The 15,264-nt window shown below is 33.4% G+C and overlaps 1 protein-coding gene and 1 long non-coding RNA gene across 2 annotated transcripts; one reads left to right on the forward strand and one right to left on the reverse strand.

Moving 5' to 3' along the window:
- Window positions 1–1,825: 1,825 nt before the first annotated feature.
- Window positions 1,826–3,907, reverse strand: LOC126973722 (transmembrane reductase CYB561D2). The gene is made up of 2 exons (XM_050821054.1): window positions 3,573–3,907; window positions 1,826–3,496 (listed from the first exon to the last, which is right to left on the reverse strand). Exons 1-2 carry the CDS (start codon window positions 3,756–3,758, stop codon window positions 2,981–2,983), a joined length of 702 nt encoding a protein of 233 aa, XP_050677011.1. The 5' UTR covers window positions 3,759–3,907; the 3' UTR covers window positions 1,826–2,980.
- Window positions 3,908–6,402: 2,495 nt separating this feature from the next.
- LOC126973734 (uncharacterized) lies at window positions 6,403–7,905 on the forward strand. The gene is made up of 4 exons (XR_007731413.1): window positions 6,403–6,721; window positions 6,852–7,024; window positions 7,139–7,698; window positions 7,811–7,905. It is a non-coding gene; the product is annotated as an uncharacterized LOC126973734 (long non-coding RNA).
- The last annotated feature ends 7,359 nt before the right edge of the window (window positions 7,906–15,264 follow it).

The following is a 15,264-nucleotide window of genomic DNA, read 5'->3' on the forward strand; positions in this document are numbered from 1 at the left end:
CGTCATTAATAGAGCACGGCAATACTTCAAGCCGGCCCACATTCTAGCGCTGTATAAAGTCGATAGAGCAGCTCGAATTGTCGGGGACCCAGTGCTCTGTAAACGGCTAGATCACTTGGCGTTGCGTAGAGACATCGCTTCATTGTGTGTCTTCTACCGCATTTATCATAAGAAGTGTTCCGAAGAGCGGTTTCACCTGATTCCTGTCGCCGAATTCCACCTTCGCACAACACGCCACAAGTCAGGGTATCATCCCCACCATCTGGTTGTATGGCGGTCCTCCACAGTGCGGTTTTCAAGGAGCTTTCTTCCACGTTCTACAAAGGTGTGGAATGAACTTCCTTGTGCAGTGTTTCCGGGACGATACCACATGGGTACCTTCAAGTTTTATTATACGCGCTTTTGTGCGTACAGCTTCCTTAAAGGCCGGCAACACTCCTGTGATTCTTCTGGTGTTGCAAGAGAATTTGGGTGGTGGTGATCACTTAACACAAGGTGACCCATATACTCGTTTGTCCTCCTTTACCATAAAAAAAAAGCCATAGTCAATTGCCAGCCACATTATATATTTTGCTAACAGATTTAAATACATGCATAATATATCCATTAAGAGTAGTAAAATCTAAATACAAATTTATAGTAAAGAGGTACAATTATTTGGCATTTTACTATTTACTTATATTGCTACTTCTACAAATACAATTTTTTTTTGTTTTTTTTTTTTTATTTTTTAATCACATATATTTAGTTTCCATTCCGTGAGAAGTTGCCCATTCGAGCACACTGTATATATGCATATAAGGATTGTCGTTTCCACCGACTACCCTAACAAATTGTTTTGTTGGTTTATCAATAATCTGGATCATAGGCCGTCCTAACTGGAAGTGAGTTGTTGATGTGATTACTTTGTTCGCTTCCTGTTCCCAAATATTGCTTTTTATTATTTTAGGTTCCTGTCGATCTGATCGGGCGGCTTTGGATTGTAATCGTCGGGTGGTGGAAAAAAAGTTATATTTTTTTCAATATAGGTATGACAAGAATGTGCATATCATAACATAATTCATGTAGTGTGCATAAATTCACACTACTCATACATAATACAACAAATTAAAAATTTAAGTACTTAAATATAAAACTGATTATGGGTTTCTATTGCTTTACAACTAGGTACAGTAAAGTATCACAACAATTAATGGTTACAGGACTCTTGAAAAGCAATAATCATTTTAAACAGTGTGGTATTACAATGGCACCAATCACAATTACACATTTATTTATTTCATTTAGGAAACAAAATTTTAATCAGACTCAATCTTATTTACTTAGTTACTAGTTCTGAACAGCTATGGAGCGGCATTGAAAATATGATATTATAGGAAATTTATTAATTTAGATGAATTATGTTTTTTTTTAATGATTATGGTCGCCATTCTAGCTCCACACTGTACAAAAATCAATTATAACAATCTTGAAATAAGATACATAAAATCTTGAAAGAACATAATATACATTATTAGATCCAACAAAATAAATTGTGACCACTGTCCACACACTTTTTAGTTATACGTATATCATTCTACTAAGGTAACTTTTATTTGAATAGAATGTTTATATAAATAAATGCTTGCTACTGATAACCCCATTGATAGCTTCCTAATATAAAACCAAGTATAATAAAAATGTATCAGACCGTTCCATATTATTTAATCAGATCTTATAATAAATTTATGGAAATCAGTAAAAACTTTTCTGTAAACTTTGATAGCAAAGAAATATGAAAAAGTACTACATATTAAATATGCTATAAAAACATTGGTTGGCCTGGAAATATTGATATTTTAAAAAGTTTATCAAAATTATAGTAATTATACATTAGTTTATAAAAATCTATAACTTCTCTAAAATTAAATGCACTCAGATATGTTTTATTAATATAGAAATAATTATAATAAAAATAGAATTCGTGTTAGATCATTATTACATATTTTCACAGCAAGTTTTCATAAATAAATACTTAGAGAATATAAAAATGTGTATTTCAATTAACAAAAACTGTTTACAACAGAAAAAATCAAAACTTAGCAAAAAAAACAGTAGATGATGTATAACAGTTGCTTATAATATGTATACTTATAATTAGTGTAAAATAAACATTTAAAAATCAACATATCCCATAATATTTGACTACACATACATTTTAATATAAATCATAATGTTGTACATGTTAAAATTAATGTCGGAAACACTTAGACCTGTGTAATAAGTAAAGCATAAATTAATTCAACTTATTTAAATATGTCAGACCGAAGATTTGGTTTTGGTAAGTTTCTGTATTATAAGCTTCAGCACCAGATGCAGTTTAGTCAAAATTTAAATTTTTGCACCAAATATTGTTAAGTTTCATGTTTGTTCATTTATATAAACTTTTAATTGTTTAATCACATACTTTAACTATAGAGTTTTAATTATACATATTAACTTTTGCTTATGGCTGAAACTAAAGCAGATACTGAAGATTAAATTGCAGATTTGGTAGAATGTCTTGTTCCGGTCGGACACTATTAATTTATGTAATATAACTCTAACATCGCATTCTCTAAGCCAATAATAGCTAGGAAAAATTACACCACAGGAATCACAATAACTAGTATTAACTACATAGAACACAAAATATACAAACAGTATCATAATATTAACCTTCCGAAATTGGCAAGTGATTTTGGCAGTGTTCTGTCAATGCACTTTATTTTATGTGTACTTATAAATTGCTTATAATTAGGATGGTTTGAGTAAATGTAACTGAAAGCTATTGAAGCAAGCTGTAAGACCACATGCAAAATAAACCATCTTATAAACAGAATTAAAGTTACATGGTGTATCTGTAAAATCTAGTGCCCTGGAGCACTTGCCAATTACGGAACATTAAAACAGTTAAGGAATACATTATAAACATTCTAAAATCAAGTGTTGTTTTCCAAGTTTAATTATTATTATATCCCAATCTATCTTTAAGACGAAAATATACCTTAAGGCTTGGCCGCAAGTTAGTTAATACCATTATAATCAACACCAAAAATAAGCCAGAATAACGTGATCCTTCTCCAAATGACCACCAGGGTGAAAACTGACCTAGTATAATGGTAAATATACCTAAACATAATGTTGTTAGACCAATAAAGGCATGTATAAGCTTAGTATATGTAGGAGCAAGAATATTTTTCAATTTAAGACTAAATAATGCACCAATCCCCCCAACTGAAGTTATGCAAGTAAAGATAACTGAAGCTAAACCAAATTTTCCATGTAGTGACACAAAATGAAGCTTATCATTAATTATTTTATTTGCAACAATAATAATAAAACCTGCTAAGGTAAATGTTATAGCAATCAATTGAAGAACCCAATGCCTGGCACTTCGAAGTCTTATTGGCATCCATTCCGTAGCGAAGTCCCCTGGTGTGACAGCATTGATCGCTGTAGTCATGAATATGATAAACTAAAAATATGTCGGTTTATATTATATCTGTATGAAATAAAACTATATTGGAGATAAAGAAAAGTTATCAACTTACCCCTATGGACATGAAAAGTGGATGGAAGGAAAATAATGATACCCCATTAGCAAAGCAGCAATAGGATATAATTCCAATGTAGAGTAATGCACATACATTATTGATTAAATTCATTTTTTCAATTTTGGGGTTTCCAGCGGGAGGTACGAGCTGCGAAGTTTCCGATATTCCTTCAACTGTCGACATAATTTTATGCAAACTATTTTTTTACAATGAATACAATGTTATCTATTAATGCCTTAATGAGTTTTTAACACGCTCACTGAACAACTATCTATATTTCGCAAGAATAATAATTAAATGCCAATTTATTATTTTCTAATATGCCTGATACGTCACACCAAAGAGAATTTAACCCACAGAGCATCTTTGTACTAGTAATAGAGACATATTTTTTTTTTTTCTTCTTTTGGCAATAGCGTTTACTTTTTGCCAATAACGTAAATTAAAAGATTGGGAAACTAAGTTAAAAAAGGATACGGAACACGGGAAAGGATCAGATAAGAAGAAAGAGGATTGAAACGGATATAAAAAATTTCATAAATATACATATATACTTGCTACTTACACAACATTACAAATATTTAAACTTTAATATGATTCTGAAGAATGAAAGATGGCAATATCTTATAAAATTTACATGGATACATAATTATACAGGATATACAGGTAGGAAAAGGAATATTAAGAGATATTAGATCATTCAGGAATGAGGAGCGGTCGTATAGAGAACATGAAAAGAAAATGTGATCTAGATCACATTTATCGAATTCACATTCACACATGTCAGTAGATACAATGCCTAATCTATTAAGATGAACAGGAGTGCAAACATGACCCAAACGCATTCTTATGATAGAAGAACATACTAACTTATTGCATTTGGCACGGAAAAACCATGGTTTAAATGAAATAAGTGGCTGAAGGTTAAAATATTTCCTGCCTTTTGATTGACCAGTTTCAGTCCAAAGTCTATTCCAACAATCCTGAAGGTGAACTATAGGAAGAGCATCTAGATCCTGGCAAAAAACTTTATAAGGGAAAATGTCGCCATCGACCACGGCTTCATTAGCTAGTTGGTCTGCTTTTATATTACCAGGAATGTCGCTATGGCTGGGGATCCATACAAACAACACAGAAAGACCAAAGTGATTGCATTTATTTAATAGATTTCTTAATTCTATGACAACAGAAGAAATGTTTTTTGATTTAAATGGGAACCTACTGAGAGACTGTTAGGCACTTTTTGAATCAGAGAAAATTATTGTTTTTGGAAGTTTAAATAGAATAATATATTCAATAGCCTTAAAAATACCATAACATTCCCCAGTAAACACCGATGTTTCCGGAGGTAGTTTAATTTTCTGTGATATTTTAAATTGAGCGTGATAGACACCGGGACAACGGGACCTACCAACGGGATCCGAGGAGGAATGTTTAGACGCGTCTGTGTAAATATGATGGTAAACAACCCAAACAGTATTTTTAAGAAGATTAAACGAAAAATTTGTACTAATATCGTGCTTATTTAAATCTGAGTTAAAATTAATTTCTGGAAGCAACATTAATGCTTCAAAGCTAGTACTGAAAAGAGGATAATTAATGGATCGATGAATAGGAGCTTTAATGTTGATAAATTTCTTAAAACTATTGATTAGACAAGGTGGTTTTTTATTTGACCAATATGCAGATGAATCTATATAATGAGAAAGTTTCTGAAGTTTGTTATAAAGAGAGTGGTTAAGAAACTGAAAAGATCGGAATATAAATTTGTCTGCTAAATATTGACGACGTAGATGTAGTGGAGGATCACCACATTCTACTTGAAAAGTATTGATAGGACTTGACCGCATAGCACCAGAAACTACTCGTAAAGCTTTGGACTGTATGAGATCTAGTTTTTTAAATGCCTTAACACTACCAGGCTCCAGGAAGAATGTACCATAATCTAATATACTTCTTATAAGAGCATTATATAACAATTTCATGCAAAAAGGGTGCGCACCCCACCAAACACCTGACAGACATCTTAAAATATTAAGAGTACGCTCACATTTAGCATTTAGGTAATCACAATGTGGGATACCAGTTAGTTTCGAATCTAAGACAATTCCCAAAAACTTAACATTATCTTTAACTGGAATCTGATAACCCTCATAAAATATAGAAATAGGAGGAGGAGTTCTTGATCTCGTGAATAAAACTATTGTACTTTTAAAAGTAAATTAATAGATCATCAGCATACTGAAGAACATTTACACAATTAAGTGATGATTTTAAATCGTGTGTATAAATATTATACAATATTGGGCTAAGTACTGATCCCTGGGGGAGGCCCTTTGAAACAAGTCGAGTAATTGACTTCCTGTCATCTAGTTTCAGGATTATGTATCTTTCGGAAAGCATGTTTATGATAAAATTTGTTAATAGCAGAGGTATATTAAGTTGTAAAAGTTTACTCTTTAAAATACTTATTACGACATTATCATAGGCACAATTTATATCTAAGAACGCAGCTATTACTGATTTATTATTTGAAAATGATAATTGAATATCAGAAATGAATATACTTAAGCTATCAATAGTACTTTTCCCACGTCTGAAACCGAATTGGGATTCACATAATAGACCGTTATGCTCAACAAACCATTCTAAACGATTTTTTATAAGATGTTCTGTAATTTTCATCAAAACAGAAGAAAATGCGATTGGGCGATAGGCAGAATGGTCTGAAGAACACATATTAGGTTTCAGTACGGGAATTATTTCTTGACGTTTCCACGTGGAGGGGATGTTACCAGATGTCACTATGGAATTTATAAGAGATAAATAATAAAATAAAGCATCATCATCTAAATGAGAGATAAAGGAATACGGAATACCGTACAGTCCAGGAGCAGAATCCTTAACATGAGACAATACACCTTTTAGTTCAGTGAGAGAAAATATACTGTTTAAACCAAAACAGTTATCATTATTTATATTTATTACAGGGTAACCAATTATTAAGTCTTCAGGAACGAAAGGTGGAGCCAATTTATCTAAAAAGCTATTAACTAAATGAAAAGGGATTGATTTTGGAGATGATTCTTTGCATGCAGATCTAAACCTTCTTATATTTTGCCATACAAGAGATGGTTTGACATCAGGTGATATTGAATAGCAGAAATTTTTCCAGCCATCAAATTTCTTTTTCTTTAGAAATTTTGAAGTTTCTGACATACTCTGTAAGAATTTCAAAATTCTCATCAGTGGAACATTGACAGTATGTAATTTCAGCATATTTTCTTCTCTTTACTGCCTCAGTACATTCGTTATCCCACCAAGGAGGAGAAGGAATAAAACCCAAAGAGCTATTTTTACTTGGAAATATCTCATTGGCAACCTCAATAAAGATTCTTGCTAAAGAATTTGCACACTGAGATTCTGTACCTGGATTAATTTTTGGAAGTGTAATAATTTTGTTTTTTATTAGATCTTTATATAAATCCCAATCAACATCATTAAGCTTATATTTTAAACGAGGAGAATAAGTTTTATGTAATACTTTATTGTTATTATTGCAGGTTGGAAATGATAATAATAGTGGGAAGTGATCACTACCAAAAGTAGATTGTAATGGATCCCAGGACAAAGAAGAAGCAAGATTAGGTGTAGTGACTGTTAAATCTGGAGCACTTGGGCCCTCGTCAGGATGAGAACGTCGTGTAGGACGACCATCATTTAATATACACAAATTCACTGAATCAAATATATCTATTAATGTGTTACCATAACTATTAGAAGATAAGTAACCCCAGGATTCATGGCGACAGTTAAAATCACCAAGGATCATAAAAGGCTTCGGAAGAATGGAAATAATATCTTTAATTTCATTTAAGATTGCAGAAGAAGGATGAGGTATATAAATAGATACATAACAGATATTTTCAACTAAAGCAGCAATAATAGAAAAATCATTACTGTGAGAAGGAATAGAGAAGAGAGAAAAGGAAAGAGGGTGTTTCACAAGCATGGCTACTCCGCCATGCCCATCCACACGATCTTCTCTGAGACATGAATAACCTCGAATCTTAAATAAAGATCCTGGTTTCAACCATGTCTCTTGAAGAGACACAGATATAAGGTTTATATTTATTTAATAAATAAATATGATCACTTTTTTTAGGAGTGATGCTTTGACAATTCCATTGAAGAACTTTGTCCATTATTTGGTTTATAAATTTGAGTAATTGCAGAAACTAATAAGGCAGCGTTGGACGGTGAAAATTCATTCGATTGACTAAGAGATTTTATAAGAGAAATAATTAAATCAATTACTGAGGATTCCAAAGGATTTTCATTTACTTTGTTAATTAATGCACATCCATTAGAGGGTTGGGGAATATTAAAATCCCTTAAAATTTCTTGGTGAGCAGATTTGTCATATCCTTTGCTAAGTGTAGGTGGAGGCTTTGGTTTAACAAAAACAGTTTTTTTATATGAAGTATTGTTTATAGCTTTATGTGTTGAATGTTGATGCTGGGTTGGAAAAGTATTAGGAGTGATGTTAGGTGATGAGAGTAATGTATCTGCATATGAAATTCGAGAGACAGTTGGATGTATCTTTGAAGCTTCTGAATAAGAAATACAGTTTTTAGCCATTGATTCCTTTATAGCTCTTTGTCTTTCATATTCTAAACATTTTTTATCAGTTGCAATATGGGAACCTTTACATAAACAACAAGATATAAAATCATCTTGAACAGAGCAGTTATCACCACTATGTCCTTGACCACATCTAAAACATCTTGGTTTAGATCTGCATTGAGATTTCACATGACCAAACCGACAACAATTGTAGCATTGAATAGTAGGATATATATACAAGTCTACAGTAAGAGAAGTGTAGCACATATATACTCGTTTAGGCAAAAACTGTCCATCAAAAGTAAATACCACAGACTCAGTACATTTAAGATGGTTTTGTCCATCAATCATCATCTTTCGTTTTATTCTCCTAATTTTTATGATTGGGCCACAGCCAATAGGAACAGAAACATTATCTTTTATTTCCTCTTCAGACCACTCAGCTGGTACTCCTCTGACTATTCCTATTCTACTCACAGAAAATGATGGAATAAAAGCCTTATATTTTTCATTTTCTAAATTTTTGTTTTCAACAAAGTCATTTGCATCTTGGTACTTAGAAAAAGAAATAGATAACATATTCCGGCCTATCCTTTTTAAACTTCCATTCACAATATTTTTAATAGAATTTCTTTTGAGAAAACGACCAAATGTAACTGGATGTAAAGTAACATTATCATCGGGAGATGAATACTGTTTCTGAATGTGTACAACAAAAGGAGCAGCATCTAATGAGTTATATAACAGCCTTGCAACAGGGGGCTGTGGCTGTTGTGGAGTGTCTGTGTTATTTTTTTGTATGTTCTCTACTACTTTCCTTAATATCCTTCTTATCACCACGGTGTTTTCGTCGTCTTTTATTACAGTGTCTGCATATTCTGGGTCGAGCTGACACTCTTTTACGGCCACTAGATGTCTGAGACACAGAACCATCTGTATCCATCGTGCTACCTTCGTCATTATGAGAAATTGTCAAAATTACGTGCGACCGATCTTAAGTTTCCCGCCCTTTTTCAGAGACATATTTAATATCTCAACTGTTAAAATGGGAAAGACAGAGTACCGCCATCTGTTAGCGTGTTTTGATAAACTTTTAACGCAATAACTACACATACGAAGGGGAATTCCCGCGGCAGGAATCAGTAGTCACAGCTCCTCAGAACACTCGTCGTGATAAACGCGGTAGAAGACATACAATGGAGCTACATCTCTACGCAACGCCAAGTGATCCAGCCGTTGACAGAGCACTGGGTCTCCAACAATTCGAGCTGCTCTGCGTTGCACGCGGTGAAATGGGTCGAGCTGATACAAGGTGCGCCAGACCAGAGATGATAGCAATACTCCATATATGGCCGGACCTATGCTTTGTAGAGCGCTAGAATGTGGACCGAACAGTATTCCGATAGCCTCGCCTAGGCTTTAAGGAAAGTGTTGTCGAAGAGCGGTGATACGACAAATAGGGGTTTTTAGTGGTAACGCGCAAACTTAAGTCTACTGGGGGTTAAATTGGATCGATTTACCCCATTCCGCGACCTTCTCGAGAGAGGACTCTATACAAATTTCTCCCGGCACTGGTCGACGATTTCCCAAGAGAGACCTGCATGGCCCGTGTATACGGCATCACCAGTGCTGTCGACTGCATAGCAATGTATGTTGGAGGTGTCCAACATATCATTGATATGATTATAATTGACCTTTAAGCAGTGTGAAGCTATAGAGGATTTGAACATTTGCAGATGAGAAATATAATATATATAAAACAAAAGATGTGAGTACTACTACAATATTAGCGTCCTACAATTCTTACCTTGAGTGGAATTTCGTTTTGTAACCGCTATATTGAAAAAGCTGGAAAAACATGTACTAATATTTCTTCTAGCTTTGAAAAAAATCAAACTAATAAGTTACCGTAAAAATATTCGGCCATTTCATTAGCGTACATCCAAATTTGTATTGAAGCTGTACCTACAACCAATAATATCAATTAATACTAATATCTAACTTGTAACGTAGCATTATAGATCGTAGAAATAGTAATCGTGCATAATAACTGTAATAAGCGTATGCCGAAAGATTCGTTCTGAAAAGAACATTTTATTTTATGTAACGTAATATTAGCTCTGATAAGAAGCATGTCATAATGCTGTACATCAACTCGTAGAATCATACAGATCACCAGTAATAATCTCATCAATGTACGAGCATCGTCACGTTCTCTCGACGATCGCAGATATACTCACGTGATCAGTCATATTCTCCGCGTTACACAACCGCACAGCAAGGCCGAGCGGACTCGACTGACGAGTGAAGCGTCGTGTCGGAACTCGGGGGTCGATCTCTATTCATGCAATTTTAATCAATGAGCAACAGCGTAGGTGCTGAATGCTCATTGACATCGTATGATCGAGGTTCGACGCGAGTGTACACAAACTGCGACAGCATTAGTTTTAGGGCGAGATAGAACACATAATATTATTCTCAATTCTTATTGAATGAAACGTTTTACTATTGGTTGAAATGTAAGCTTTAGTATTGGTGTGTATTTTCTGAACTTGTAAATATTTTTTAAGTAACGATTGTAATTGGGTAACTAGTTTTAAGGATTTTGTATATATATCATGTAACTTTTTAATAAATAATATCTTCCACATATTCCTCACAGTCAAGCAGTTGTTTTATTTAATCGCCAAACGCTCAGTCTCTATAGTGTCGAAACCTCGATGGACAAGTCCAACTCACACTTGTACGTTTTTTAAATCATATACATTAATATAAACTCTTAATTGATACGTCTCTAATTGATCTTACCTCTATTTAATTCATTGATATCATTATGCCTCTTACTAAATCCGAAAAAAGAATGTAGAATAAATTTAAAAAAAAGACAAAAATGATTCAAGATTTGACGGTAGAAGAAAAAATGTATAAGGGAAGCAGTGGCGAACACAAAAGTAAAATAGGAAAAAAAGGAGTATAATATTATGATAGATAGCGCCAACTTCAAAATATTGTTGTTTTTTTTTAATTCAAGTATTTTAAATTATAATGTTCCCTCGCGTTACTGTACCATTCCAATTTGTGTTCCAACTCATGTTATTGTATGATATAATATAAAATTTCAATAAATTAGATAATATTTTATTTATATATTTAATAATAAATATTTTTATTTTTTTGCAGAGTACCTGCTAAGATTTTGTAGTTTTAAATAGTTTTTTTTACTCCAATTTGTAACCGGGATATATTTAAACGAAATTATGCGTTTCATTTCTATTTAAAAAGGCCAATTTGCTTAGTTATCATTTGGAGTGTGGGATTTGCAAAAATGTTAGAGATCGAGACAAAAAGATAATCTACGTTATATCCTAATGGGTCGTATGTATAACATTGCGCTTATCCATCAAAGAACTATTACAAAGAACTATTTAAGAGCCATATTCATGGAAATATCAAAATGTACAAAACTAGTAAAACTAAGATCAGTCTTTACTAGTGTATGACCGATATTACCAGTGGCCTTCGTTGTTAGTTAGACACAGGTACCACTCTGGCATGTATTTGTTAAACCAGTGAATAAAAAGCCATATTACAATATTAATTGTTACACTTACTATCTGTATGCTGGTAATGGAATCAAAATAGTATTGTATTAAATTTAGGAGTACCATGACGTTACTAGTTCTATGATATGTTAAAAATTTTACACTATCAAAACAATTGATCTCATGAGTTCATACTTTTACCTGATATCAGCTTATCCAGGTATCATAACACCTGCTGCAATTAAGGATATCCCAAAATACTACATAGAAATTACCGGATCAGCCGTATTTGGTCACGCTCACCCACTGCTTCTAGCAAAATACCAAAAGGTAAAGGAAGCATAACACCTGCTATCTATATGTATACCACTCGCTTTTGATGATGATACAATGCCATCAAAACATAACTAATAAAAAAAAGTCCCGCAACTTAGTTCTTCTACCAGGCAATGTTGTGAGATCCATGTAATACCAAGTCGGTCAATGTCAACTTAAGGGTCCTTTTGTCTTAAGTTATTTTGTAATTACCCAACTTAACAACATCTTACACTGACCAACATATTACAAATAATAAGATTAACTTGGCCATCGCGTACAAATCTAACAAAGAACAACGAAAGAACGCTATACAAAGAACGCAGTGAATTTCCATTGCATGTCTCTTCGACTCTCGATTGGTGAACCGTCCACACACTCATCTTCGCTTCGTTGGTTAGTTTTCTTTCACTGTAGTGCGCTAAGTATGGATAAGGCCTACAAATAACAACAGCAAAATAAAGGCTTTTCTACACGCTCACTCACCAGCGGCATTTATACTCTTTAACTCATGGGCGGGCTTAGTACAGCTGGACCATCGGACGGTCCGGTGAGCACCTCGCGCCAATTGGTCCTGCATCATACTCGGTACGGTCCGAACAGTAATAATAATATTTTAGTGCGATGGACAATGCGAGATACTATCAAATATGGTCCCCTACCACATCGCGTCCGATGGTTCGGCCTTACCAAATCCGATCATGTGAAACGTAAGGGAAGTAGTCCGGTCAATTTAGACATAAAGATAGTGGTCCAATAACAAAAATTGCCGGAAAGCCAAATTTTGGTCGATAGTTGGGGATTACCATTACAAATAAAGTTTTAAAAAACCCCATCGATCCCATGTGTGCTACAAAAGTTATTCGGGTCAAAGGTCAAAAAATGAGGTTTTTTTTGGATTTTTCTCGAAAACGGTAAGTTTTATCAAAACAAAACCAATTAAAGTAAAATTGACCGTCCACAAGATGAAACTGTAAACTCTGCGATGGAGAAAACTTCTGTGAAATATACGCGAACAAGAAACAAGTACTTACAACTATCATGTCTTCCTCCAACATTGGCACAAGTGTATACTTTTATAGTATATAAAGTTCAAACATGGCTAGGCACTGAACCCAGAAGACTGGGTTTGGATTTTTTTTTATTTTACTTTATTCGACAAGCCAACAATATTTATGCACAAATGTAAAAATATCAACAAGGAGACTTAAAACGAAAAGACACATAGCAAAAATATCAATAACTGGCATGTACAAAAGATTTAGAGAGATACAGATTATTTAAAGTAGTGTAACAAAAATAATAGTAATTTCTACAAATTAGCTCTCTTACGCAGGGAGTCAATGACATTATGACGAAAGCAGGTTGATGTGGAATTAAATAAATTGAGTTGCTCATTATTTTGAGAAACTGTATTAAATTGGCGACAAATACGATTGATGCAGGAGTGATATGCTAGGTTAGTACCTACGGCTACGATTATCTTTAAATATGTTGTTGGTACAAACTATACGTTTAGGGATTTTACAATTGAAATTAATTTTTGGTAATAATGAAGTATCCGTTTGATTATTAACTATTTTATGAAGTAGCATCGTGTCAAGCAGCACACGACGCAAGCATAGAGGATCAAGTTTAAAATATTTAAGTTTATCTTCATAGGAGAAATTGACAAGTTTTCTGTTAAATTTAAATAAAAGTCTTCGCAGGAATCGTCTATGGACAGACTCGATGGTGTCAGCGTAAGTTTTTTGGTAAGGGGACCAAACAGGAGAACCATATTCTAAGACACTGTGAATAAGACATGTGTAAAGATGCATAAGGCTTAAGGGATTCTTGAACCCTTTTGTAATTCTGAAAATAAAACCCATCATCTGATTAGCTTTCGCAATAGTGTTATTTATATGTAAATTAAATGGCAAAGATGTATCAAAAGTTATTCAAAGGTCTTTAGCATTAGTTTTAGTTGAAAGTTTGTAATTATTGAGTGTGTAGTCAAATTTAACTTGATTGCGCTTTTTAGTGAAAGTAAGCACAAAACATTTACTCACATTTAAAAACATTGCATTTTCTTCACACCACAGTTGAACTGAGTTTAAATCTGTCTGAAGAGACACGCAATCTTCAACACTATTCTTCACACTTCGCAAAAGATTTTTAAGTCGTCTGCATAAAGGAGGCACTTATTTTTTATGACTGATATGATGTCATTAATAAAAATGACAAAGAGCAATGGACCAAGGTGTGATCCCTGAGGTACTCCCGATGGAACAGTTATAGGCTTAGAATAAAAACCATTAACAGCAACTATTTGAGATCTATTGGTAACGTATGATATGACCCATCTTAATAATTCCCCATGAATTCCATACTTCTCTAGTTTCTGGAAAAGTAATCGATGATTCACTTTATCGAACGCCTTCTGGAAATCGGTATAAACCGCATCAACTTGCTTCTTATTGTCAAGACAGGTCACTATAACTAAAAACTCACTTTTCCATGCACTATTGGTGTAAAGTTCGTAATAAGAACACTGTTATTTCATAGGCAGTCCGAAAACTTTAATATTAAATTAATTAAGAGTTAGTTTTATCTTGAGCACCAAACACTAAACAGTAGGTACTTATGATGATCAATTCCACTCCGTGTAATCGTACTGAATATAGTTAGTACGAATTAATAACTTAATCACAATTATTGAAAAGTAAATTGTATGTTTACATAATATTAAGTAAAGAAAACACCTTGAAACTATTAAAAATAAGTTTAAAACTGAAGACAAAACAATAATACGTGCTATTTGTTCTACTACCCTCGAGTGTGTATCAAAATTGATAGATAATACTCTGGAACCGATTCACTCTTTACACCCACCGGCTCGAGAAAAACTCCTCAATACTATTTTTTGCAATTACAAAAAAGGTTGTGGTGCCAAATGAGCCTGTTAAAAAATCGGGTTGCTTTGTTTTCCAGCGTGTGCCAATTTCCAAGGTTAATCTTGCTCAAATATCCAGTTTCAGAAGATTCCAGTGATTTTAATGAAGAGACCAATGACTCAGTCACATATGAACAATTTATAAACATCCAGCAAGAGGAAGAGGAAGAAAAGTAATCGAAGTAGACATTAATGTTGAAGTAGACTTTCAAGAGTATGAATCTGATTAAAATATCTAAAGAAATCAAAACAATATTTAACCCAATAATCA

Source organism: Leptidea sinapis, chromosome 30, assembly GCF_905404315.1.
Source record: "Leptidea sinapis chromosome 30, ilLepSina1.1, whole genome shotgun sequence".
NCBI classification, from domain to species: Eukaryota; Metazoa; Arthropoda; class Insecta; order Lepidoptera; family Pieridae; genus Leptidea; species Leptidea sinapis.

Bases quoted from the DNA above. Each gene is read 5' to 3' on its own strand.
- LOC126973722 (XM_050821054.1), bottom strand. From the start codon at position 3,758: ATGTCGACAGTTGAAGGAATATCGGAAACTTCGCAGCTCGTACCTCCC. The intron at 3,497-3,572 runs GTAAGTTGATAA...ACATATTTTTAG, and splicing joins CACTTTTCATGTCCATAGGG to TTTATCATATTCATGACTAC.